Genomic DNA, 11,239 nt, shown 5'->3' with positions numbered 1-11,239 from the left:
CAAACACATTGCTTAAGCTCTCCATATAAAGAAGCAGTCTGAAGTATTAAGATAATAAATCAGAAGTGTAGAAGTCTCAAAAAGCCTATAGTGAAAATATCACTTATAAATTGCTAGTCAAGGGGTCTTGCAACCAAATCATTGAAAAAAAAATTGTTATCAACCAAAAAATAACATACCACTTAAAGAAAGGAACACTGTAAGTAGAGTGTTCAGTAAGCACAACAAAAAAAAAGAAAAGCCTTTTCATATAATTCAAAATTTCAGTGAAAGTTTGTATTCAACATAATCCTACAAATGTTGTAAACTTGTGACAACAGTACTGAGTGTGTGGTATCACTGAACCAAATCTATGGACATACTTGAGTTTTACTCCGCCATACTCATTTGTGCAGGCCAGTATTTTTCACCTTTTTCCATCTCTTAGAATACCAAAACCACTATTCTAATGGCAGGCATTATTCTCATTTCTCATTTGTGAGGTGGGACTAAACATATTGCTTACATTCAAACAGTGAGCTAATGACAGAGTTCAGGCTAGCAGTAAGTCTTCACATTTCAAGCCCCCAGTCATACAATATTCCTTTCACTTTTAGACTCTTCTCCATCAGGGGTCTCTGCAGTGGCTCAGTAAACACTGCTTGCCAACAGCATCAAAAATTACAGTAATAGCTTTATTTCTTCAGCTCATATTCTAAATGCTATTAGCAACACAGTTAAGAACCTTTATATAGATAGTGGTCTTTTTTATTTTATGCATTGAATACTTCTAATCTGTTGAGTTAGGATATCTTGCTGCAACAAAAGCAAGGTATTTGATTCAAGGACCCTCTCCCCCCCCCCCCCCCCCCAAAAAAAACCAAAAAAACAAAAAAAACCCCAGTGTGTTCTGGCCTAACTGGTAGATTGGAAAAGTCATTGCCTATTGAGCTTGAAGAAGAGGTGGAACTGCTCCTGCATTAGCAAGTTGGCCATTCATAGTTATTTTGCTATGCAACTTAGCTAAAGTAGAGACTTCTGAACACACAAAAAAGCCTTCAAATCTGCAAGATACACACCAAAGCACAAATAACATTCTGAGACATAATGAGACATAAACCTCAGTCTTTCTAATAGCTTTATCATTACAAAAGCTTAGCAGCAGCTTAAGCAGACAGCTGGGATTCTAACACTGCAGTGAGGGCTAGCAGCCTAGCTTGGGCAGTGAACTGAAGCTGCTGCAAGTGAATTTTTCTTCTGTAGCAGGAATGGAAGGAGGAAGACAGAAATGAATGAACATCACAAACATACTTCATGCTGTGCTTAAGAAATACAATTCTGTTCGCATTGTTTTGGTCACTGCTGTTTTCCAAAGTCTGAAAAAAAGCTGAGCCTTTACCAAAAATATATTTTATTAACTTATATTCCCCTTTAAAAAAAAAAGTGTCTTTTTGGCCACACTGCTTCCAATAGGAGATAGCATAGAAAACAGAACCAGTAGTACCTGCTAGCACTGTCAGACAGAAAAGAACAGAAAAGTTACATGGTAAGAGAGCAAGAGGAACTAGGAACAGGTTACGTTATGGAAGACTATGGCTAACAAGAGAATTTTAATAGCACCTGTTTTTTAAATCAGGTTTTATATACAGGTAATACACAATGAACTGACAAAAGTTGCAAATAAGTGTTTTTTTTTTTTTAGACAGTTTATATAATACAATGACTGATGACTTTGTTTTCAGACCTAAGGATAAAGCCTATGCACATATAGGTGTTTGCATATGATAAATTAGAAGAGACTGGCCAAAGTTCAATTAGTTTTGTCATTTTGATTTTTCCAAAGAAAAGATAGCTATGAATGTTTCCCCAAACAGAGACATGACAAAATCTCTAGTTAAACAAAACTCTTTGGATGTTTTATTGTGCTATCATTACTTTGTCTATTAACCCACTGCCTTGATTTATTAATATTATATTAATTTTAGACTGCAAGGCATTTAGATCAGGAGAAGATAAAACAGATTCAATGTTTATAAAGACCTATGTATTTTGGGAATCTGTGAAAGAGCACTCAGATCACTGAGTACTAAAATACAAACTGCACAAACACAAATCATTGTATTTGGTTTGTTTTTTCAAATAATGCAAATCCACAGCAGTGTTAACAAAAAGTTCAGTTTAAGTGGTTTATCCAAAAGCAGCCATTTGCTGAAATGCTCCCAGAGAAGATGCAAAAATTTGTTCACTCTGGATAGGATTGTAGTCAAATGACTGTAAGTCCTGTAATTGCATCCTGTGTAAGCTCTTGTTTCTTGGTACATTTATCTTCCTGTTTGGGCAGGAAATCATCTAGCTAATGGTATCTCCAATTTTTTTAAAGTTATTTCTTATCATAGTAAACTTCAGAAGCAAAGACAATCTTCCGACTATCAGCAGCTCTGGATTTAGAAGTTTATATTTCTTATACTTTCCATGACTTCATCATGGAACCAGCTTTCAGTAAACACGTTAGAGTTTTGCAAAGCTTCAAAAAGACGTCTGTAGTCTTCCGGGTACAATTTAATTGTTTCAGCATTTTCTGGAATCTCCAGTTCTCTCAATAATTTGCGGGCATTGTACAGGCTCCATGAACTGAAACATAAAACAAAGTCATAATGAAGCATTTCTTTCTGTGAAAAAAGAGATTAAGAACAAGAAACAGTATTTGAAGGTCCATTTCATTCTTTCGCAGCTTCAAGAAGTTTACATTTTCTGCCTATAAGTTATTTTCAATCATACTGCAAATGGGAGGAATCCTCTGCTAATAAGGTTTGTAAATATCAAACAAACTCTGAGCAGACAAAAACAATAGCAAACCACTTAACACCTCTCACTGGAGGGTGACGCTCCCCCCAACACACACACACAAGTCAGTATCAGGCATTACAGCATAAATGGATTGATATTTCAATGCCTGGGAAATTAAAGCCAAGGTCATCTTCAAGAAGATGATTCAGTCTAGCATGAGATAGTGTGACTTACACTACCCACATATTTTCTTCTGTATACGTATATTCATCCACTGTCTCCTCAGGCACATCACTACAATGAAAACTAGATCTCTCATGCATGTGCATACACATTAACCACAGAGGATGTAAATTAGAAGCCTTTTAGGTTAGCTCCACTTCCTGGCTGAAGGAGCGAATGGAGATTATGTACAGCACTGAGCTTTAAAAAAGAAATCCATTAAGGCTCTTTGCCCTTGTCTTTGCAAAATGAGTTACAGGAGTTTGCTAGCATATGAGATTTTTCCATTCTGGAAATTAACATCCATAAGCCACTACCAACGTACGAGAAATATTCTATGATCATTATTTTCCTCAACAAGTTAAAGCCAATGCTTCACAGTGTGCAAACACATCCTGTTTATCTGAGCAGAAATCTAGTGATGGTAAAGCCAAGTGAATAGCTCCCATGTCATATTAAAGAGTAGTTAAAGACAGCTGCATAACTAGTAAATAAGTCTAAGGCCTAATTTTTGAATCAGATAACAGCAAGCCATTTGAAGACATCCTCACTCCATAGCCTTCAGTCATTTTCATTAGCCTTTCTTTGATGCTTCTTACAAACTGAAACTCTGGTCCAGCTTTTTAATTTGTATACCTGGAAAATCTTGGTGACTTGATTAGTACGTCTTTAAGCTGAGTAGAAGCTTTGTGCAGATATGTGCAATCACTTCCATTAGAGATACAGCCAAATACTGCATCTTTATACTGTAAATACTTCCCTATCTTCCTGCCAAACTTCTGAATATAGGCCAGGAATATTTCCTAGAGATAATAAGTTGGGGTTTGGAAAAATGAAATCTTTGTTTTACATGTAGATGCTTAGAATTTAAAAACAAAACAAAAACAACCTCCTCCTCACCCCAATAAGCAAGCTGTATTTAAACTGCAAATAAATACTGCTTTGAGAACATATTTTTCGTATTTTTCTATATTTCTCTGAAGAAAAAGTATATGCAATAGATTTCTTCCTTACTTACCGTAATCTATGTACAAGTCTAGACCTGGGTTTAGCAAGACACTGTTTCACCATGAAAATAAAGGTAGATGAATTTGCGGCCTCCATGCCTCCTGTAAATAGATTTTTTTGGGGAGTCAGTCGTACCAAACATAAATGGTCATTTGGCAGCCACTGAAAGAAAAACAAGTCACTGCAAGTAAGTCATTTTTAAGGCAGTATCTTTCTTGAGGCAAGAGCAAGCACTTCATCTGTGCCACACAACATTTCCTAAAGAGCGTTAACAAGAGAAGTCATAACAAAAAAATTCATTGGAAGCAAAGGCTAATAAGATTTTATTCTAGAATTAAGATATTTTTATCTTTTTTCAAATAGGAAAGGAAATAGGAAATACATAGGAAATAAAACAGATATATCTTCCTTTTTTCTTAGATTAGAACTTAGTTCAAACAGATAACACAGGCTTGATGCATGAACTTTCAAAAGAGATTTTGTGGCCTGCATTAGGCAAGGTTTCAGATCAAGTCATTTCAATTACCTGCCTTTTGTATATAAATATGGAAATACTGGAGGGCAACACTTGAAGACAGTACTGCAACTTGAGGATTTTTATGAAGTTTGGAAGGGATGGAGTCTTTAGGTACTTTTGTATTGGCAGCAATGGATATATCATCCAACAGATCTCCTATATGTACTTCTCCTAAGGCTGTAAGAGGTTACAATACAGCTTAACACACTCCAGCTGAGATGCCTCTCTACATGGCATTACAACAACACACTAAGTGTATAAGGCATACACCATCACTTATATTCACTGATAGTCACATTATACAACAGCATTTCAAATAACATTCAATACACTACTGTAGCATGTTTCTATGGGGAGGGTAAAACTAAAAATACGCTTTTATATTATTGTTCTGAAATAGAAATGCTCCTTTACTACACAAAAGAATAACAGTACTTCTCTAAAAGAGAAAAGTAAAGAATTTTAGATGAAAAAATGGTATTTTACATATCTCAAATTTAAGCTCTGAGACCCACACTTTTCAGCGCTTAGCTAGCACGTGGTTCTATGCTGGACATACGAACAACTAGCTTTATCAAAAACAACATCCTCATGGTACTATTAATTGTGGTAAGAACAGTTTTGATCAAGCAAGTAGATGCGAACCTATTGGTAATTCTTTACCGCTTCACATTCACTTTTGTTGTTTATCTCTCTCTCTCTCTCTATTTTACTTTACAGACAATAAAAGACAATAATTTATTTCAGTTCCTATTCAACAGCAATTCCTCACCTCACTTCATGTGCATCTACACATTGCCTTTGTATTTTAATTAGAAGAACATTTCTTAGAAAGTACACTATTCACAGTCAGAAGATATATTTGCAAATACTTTTATAAAGTTATTTTAACCTATATTTAATTAAAAGTGGTTTAGCTACAGATTTAAAAGGAGGGAAGCCCACATAATGATCTTACCGTGGTCTTTGGTACCCTCAGTCCTCCACTTTTCAAATTAGTTAAAAATGATGACCAAGGTTCCTATGGAAGAGAACAAATAAATTACAGAATTGAAGTGCTTTGCTGGAATGTGGAAAATATTTATCATCAATCATGTCAAATTAGAAGTTTACTCCTGTTTTAAAATTTACTTTAAATTTGTGTAAATAGGAAAAAATAGTAAAAAAATAGGAAAAATTGTAAAAATTTCAAGTAGTAAGCACACAAAATCCAGATCGAATGTTATTTAGACACACACTTAGCAAAGTACTACTTATAATCAAATAATTTGCATACATTACAGTAAATTAGCAAGGCTACTTATACGTTTCAAGTTCAGAAGTTGAACCAGAACTGGAAACTGACAGGAAACACCTCTGTAGTGGGTCTGACCAAAAGTCCCACTACCTTGCTAATCCAACTCCAGCAGTAGCTGAAAGCAGATACATAGCAAACAGCATAAAACTTGGGCAAGGGTATACGATGGTTTCTCAGTATCTTCTTAGTCTCCAACTATGTAATACTTAGGAATGTCCTGAGCCACACCTGGTTTCTATATATTTAGTAACCCTCAATAAATTTCTTTGTCCAGTGAGCCACACAAATCTTCAGAACCTAGAAAAACCTGGCAAGGAGTTCTACTGCTTAACTACACTTTCATTGGTTTTGACCTTCCTCTTCCAAGTTTCACTTGATGCCTGCAATTTCTTACATTGGAGGAGACAGTGAACAATTAAACCCTACTCGCTCGCTCTCTGATTTCCATGATTTGTGAGAGTTCTGGCCCTTCAGAACTACTTTCCCCACTGCACGGATAATAATTAGATACCAAATCTGATACAATTTCAGATACCATGGCCTCCAGTTGCCCAACAAAGGCAACTTGTCTCAAGTAAGTCCTGTGCCATATCTGCTTGCATCATATGCATGTCTCGGACAGCCACGGACATCCAAAATGTGACTAGTTCTAATATTTAGGCACCTAATTTGCTCCCAAAGAGTCTTAGAAAATTTCATCATTCCTTATATATAAGCTATTCCATGTCTTTAGTCATCCTTCTCTGCAAAATTAAAAAAAAAAGAAAAAAAAAAGCAGCCTCCAGACCCTGGAAGTCAGTAAGTAGACACACATTGTTACAATGACATGAAGTTTTAAATACCAAGCATGATAGTGCCAATATTAAATGCAGGCTAAGTTTATGGATATTGTCTTAGTAGAAAATGCAAGGTTGGTAAAAGCTTGTTGGAAGCTGATACCTTGTGAAACTTTTAATTCTAGATTAGCACAACATTAAACTATGAAAGTAGATTCCTAGAAAAACAGCACACAGAGGAATACAATTCTGTAAGACTTAAAGCAAGCAGAAGTTGACAACCATGTGTGTGGGATGGAAAAACAATCAAAAAACTGCTTAAAACCAAATGAAAGGTTGTTTGAGAAGGTAAGATACCAACTAGTAGGACAGGCAGGCCTATTTTTTAATATAAAAGCACTAACTGAAAAAAAATTCTGCTGAACACTGTTCAAGAAGGGGAAAGCATACATGGTGGCAAAATGCAGAGGACGTACAAAGAGCAGTCAATGACAGATTGGAAGAGCAGAATCTTTCTGAGCCTGAGTCTCACACAACACCTCGCAGGATGGAAAAGACCCATCTGTTGCCCTAAAATCACTTCCTTATCTACCAGCTTCTAAGAATAAACCCTCTGAGTACAGTGGCCTGTAATAAAAATAATTGTAATTAATAATGCTGCTGCTAAGTTGTATATGCAATGGTTTTCAATAGTTTGCCAGCTAATTTAGCTGTCAAATTAGCTTCCAGGTAGTCTCTAACAGTAAAACAGTTTAGTTTTCTATAAACACATTTATAGCATTAATCATGTCAGCTGGTACAAAATACTTACCATGTGCAGAAGCTCAATTTTACATCCTACTTGCCAAAGCACAGTAAGCGCTTGGTAGGCCCTCACATCTCCAGGTTTTGCTGTTAATACCTGACAAAATGGCAAAGGAAGAACTTTTTTGTTGCAAAACCCAAGACTGCTCTTTATGTAAGCAAAATTCATATAAGAAGTGGTAAAAAAAAAAATCAGTGAAGTCTGAAATTCCAAGTTAAATTTACGTCAGGCCTCAAATACACATCGTGTGCTCTCTTGTTACATCTCATCAGAGAACAAGATCAGAAGATATTATAGCAGTCTAAATACTTTTTGCTGCAGTTATTTCGATAACTGAGTTGTGTAGGAATTTCCAGCTTACACTTTCTGGTCCCTCGTAAGGTGGAGTAGAGTTTCATACAGAAGAGAAGCAGACATCATGTTTTGTACAAGAATAATGTGGGCAGAGTTAGCAGCTCTTGAATACCTCTACATTTATGAGAGAATATTCTCAGTAAGATACAAGCACAGTGAACCAAGATTGTTAAAATAGCATCAGGTTCACTGTTCACAGTGAACACTAAGCAGCTTGCAGTCATTATCCTGATCAATATTACAGATCAGGCAACATTCAGGGCAAAAAAAACCCAAAAATCTCATGGCTACTCTCAAACAAGGCAGAGTAAATCATAACACGTGTACATAATTTCACACAATAGTTTTAGAAAGCCATTCCATACTATCAACCAAAAGAAATGAACCAATAGTACCCATTAGAAGGAGGTTTCAATTGTTTTTGCTTAAGTACATTTGACACATATTTAGAGAGCTCACAGCAAAACCAGGAAACTTTGTAAAAAAACTAAAAGCCTCATAGTGACTGCCCTAGAAGGAATAGGCTGACTGCCTTCTATCTGCTCAAAATCTGGCCATTAAAAAGATACCACTTAACTGCGTGTCTGCCTGTCAATACCCAGAAGAATACTTTTTCTTTTTTTAAAGCATTGTGTTGGACAGACTATAGATTGTGTAGGCACACGTGGAAGTCTTTCCATACCCCAATAATCAAAGTTTAGTGGCTCTGTACAAACCTCACAATTTCACAATAAAAAAAAAAAAAAAAAAGGAATCTCTGAACTTTAGTCCTAGTCCTAGGACAGAAAATAATTTGGGAACAAACAACCCAGAAAGCTAATTTGCAGCCAAGTGTACAGAACTTAGATGTGTAATTCATTAATATTTTGCCTCATTTTCTTCAATACTGTATGAAAAATCAGCTCAAAGAGACAAGTGCATCTTACTGAGTATGTTACTTAGCAATGCTGATCCTCTTCACAAAGCCATTTGAATTCCCTCTCTCATTGACTACTACCTGCAACTACTAAACAGTTTTGTTGCAAAAGTACATTACAGAATTTAAGCACCTCAGAAATTAGAACAGGAAACAACCAGTCTGCCCATCCTTCACAATGACAGCCTTGAAATTTAAAGGATTTTTGGTTAGGTGACAACAGAACGGTTTCGGACAGTTAAAAGAAAAAGTTAAACAAAACGAGAAGGAAATGCACAAGATTTTGTTTTTCTGATACAACATTAACTATGTAACAATTCTGACAGTCTATGAAGCAATTCTTGACTACCTGTAAAATCTTTTGCACATACCTTGTACTCTTTTTCACTTATAAAGATGTTGAGTTCTACTCTTCCGTATCTGTATATGGAAGTGCGTTCATAAAGAGCAAAAAGTAGCCTCCATAGCAGGTTTCTTTCTTTTTTTTGCGGTAAGATCCCAAAAATTTTCACAGGTACATCTGTATCAGTAATGAGTAAAAATATCTTTAAAATATTGCGGAATGGACTGAACAACCTAATACAAATGTGTAAGTTGAAAACAATTTTAAAAGTCTGTTAGGTCATTTTATTTGAGACAAACTTTATTCAAAGCCAAGCCCAGTATGCATTAGACTTAACCTTTAATAAAGGCATGCAAGTAGCTGAGATTTCGTATTACCACAAGGGTTTTTTTTAAAGCTATTAAGTTACCTGAATAAAACTGAAATTTAGGCAACAAGCATATAATCTGTATAAACCCAGCATATGTATTAAGTAGAACATATACCCAAGCTACCTTTAAACATAACACTAATGTGTGTGGCCATATATGCATTTACCTGCTCTCCAAGGAACTGGTGCTACACCCACAGATTCAAAAAGTTTCTCAGAACAAACAGCAGGTGGTTTCACTGGTCCAGTGACCAAAGGATCTAGTCTGAAGAAGTCACCATAAATTACTTTTAATTGTCCATCTAGGCTATTTTCTAAGGACTGAAGGAAATAAAGTTTCAATTAAAGAAATGTGGATACAGTATGCTGTCTTGCAAAACATCCATCCCAAACAAAGAGTTCAAATACTACTTAAAAACAGAATCCAGACAACAAGAGTCAACTCAGAGTCACTTCTCATAGCTCACACAAAAAGCAGCTTACTCTGATGGAAGACATTTTGACATTTTTATGTCACAGAGCTACAGTTTTAAAGCAAGCAAGAATGTTTTGTAAAACAGTTGAAGACTATATTCAGCTGAGGACTTAACAATTTACAACTGAAATTCTTCACATGGGCAAAGAGAATTCCTTTATATACATTTTAGATCAGGTTAGCATCTTCAATTCCAGATCTCTTTTTCAAACCACAGTGCCACAGTCTTTCTGATGTAGTTTCTAAGACTCTATGTATGATGACCTTGGAATCCATAGGACACCAAGATGAACAGGAAAGGGTAACACTTGTAAGTGTCTTAATACTCCGAGTCAATTGCTAGACAATAAATTAAATAATAGTGTGAGATAATTAAAATAATCAAACTATTTGTATACGTTTCTGAAAGCTATACTCAAACATCTTGCTTAAACATACAGTATCACAATCATTTTGATGAATATTAGGCTTTATAAGTGAATCTATTCAAAGCGAGACTATAAAATCCAATATACGCACAATGTCAAATCAATTGATTATAAAATAGTAAGATTCTTGCTAAATGTGCTAATCAAAATCAAATATTACTTACCTTCTTAAAATGTTACTTCAAATGTTACAAGCAATGATCAGAATAACACCTTAATTCAACAGTCAAAATATTTTATTTCTTATTTTCCCCTTGACTAATTTTAGAAACATGGTAGCAAATTAAAAATCTACCTGTAAGTTTGGAAGAAAAGCCGAGTGACTTTCTAGAGCAACAACTCTAACACCTGCATTGAGTAAAGTCCGGGTCAAGACTCCAGGACCTGAAAGGGGGGGAAAATTTTTTTTTTTTTTTTTTTGCTAAGTGATTTCATTTGGTGGTTTTTGCAATACAACACTTGGTGCATACCGCTTTCAGTAATGAAATAAGTTGTGTTCGTTCAAACATATATCAAAAAAAATTAGAGAGGAAAAAAAATAAAAGGATTTACACAGCTTCCCTAAGATTACTCAGCAAAATAAACACAGCATCCAGCTTTGATGTGCAGAAACATTAAAGGTATTTCATATTTCCACTGTTTTTTGTTCTGCCAATAGAAATGTATTTTCAAATCTTACCAGCATTATTTCTGGTTATTTTAAGAAAACTCTACGCAGCTGGAGAACACTCGTTCAGCCAGGGCCTGCAGTTACTGACCCAAGACCGAGAGCAAGCACGAACTCGCTTCCTCCAAAGCGCTGCATGACCAGACCCGAGACCCCCTTTGCCTTAACGCCCCGCCGACAGCCCAGGCCGGTCCTGCCGGTCGCCAGACCTCGATCCCGGAAGGAAGCCGGCCAGGCGCAGCCAGCAGCCCCGCAGGCACCGGGCACCTCCGCCCCGCCCGTTAGCGCCAGCGGC

General features: G+C 36.0%; 1 protein-coding gene across 1 annotated transcript in view; it reads right to left on the bottom strand.

Annotated features, from left to right (window-relative positions):
* Positions 1-1,873: 1,873 nt before the first annotated feature.
* The window catches only part of TFB2M (transcription factor B2, mitochondrial), a 10,687-nt gene continuing 1,321 nt past the window's right edge, over positions 1,874-11,239 (bottom strand). Inside the window, exons 2-8 of the mRNA XM_085300613.1 lie at positions 10,573-10,698; positions 9,542-9,695; positions 9,033-9,181; positions 7,398-7,487; positions 5,472-5,534; positions 4,007-4,158; positions 1,874-2,610 (exon numbers count right to left, since the gene is read on the bottom strand). Of these exons, the coding sequence (XP_085156739.1) occupies positions 2,424-2,610; positions 4,007-4,158; positions 5,472-5,534; positions 7,398-7,487; positions 9,033-9,181; positions 9,542-9,695; positions 10,573-10,698 (921 nt within the window). The 3' untranslated portion in view covers positions 1,874-2,423. The remainder of the gene's footprint in view (positions 2,611-4,006; positions 4,159-5,471; positions 5,535-7,397; positions 7,488-9,032; positions 9,182-9,541; positions 9,696-10,572; positions 10,699-11,239) is intronic.

The sequence above is a fragment of the Rhea americana genome, unplaced genomic scaffold (genome assembly GCF_003343005.1).
Source record: "Rhea americana isolate MKP2758 unplaced genomic scaffold, rheAme1 scaffold_166, whole genome shotgun sequence".
Classification (NCBI taxonomy): Eukaryota; Metazoa; Chordata; class Aves; order Rheiformes; family Rheidae; genus Rhea; species Rhea americana.
The sequence above is the reverse complement of the archived record's forward strand: the minus strand, read 5'-3'. Positions and strand labels throughout refer to the sequence as shown.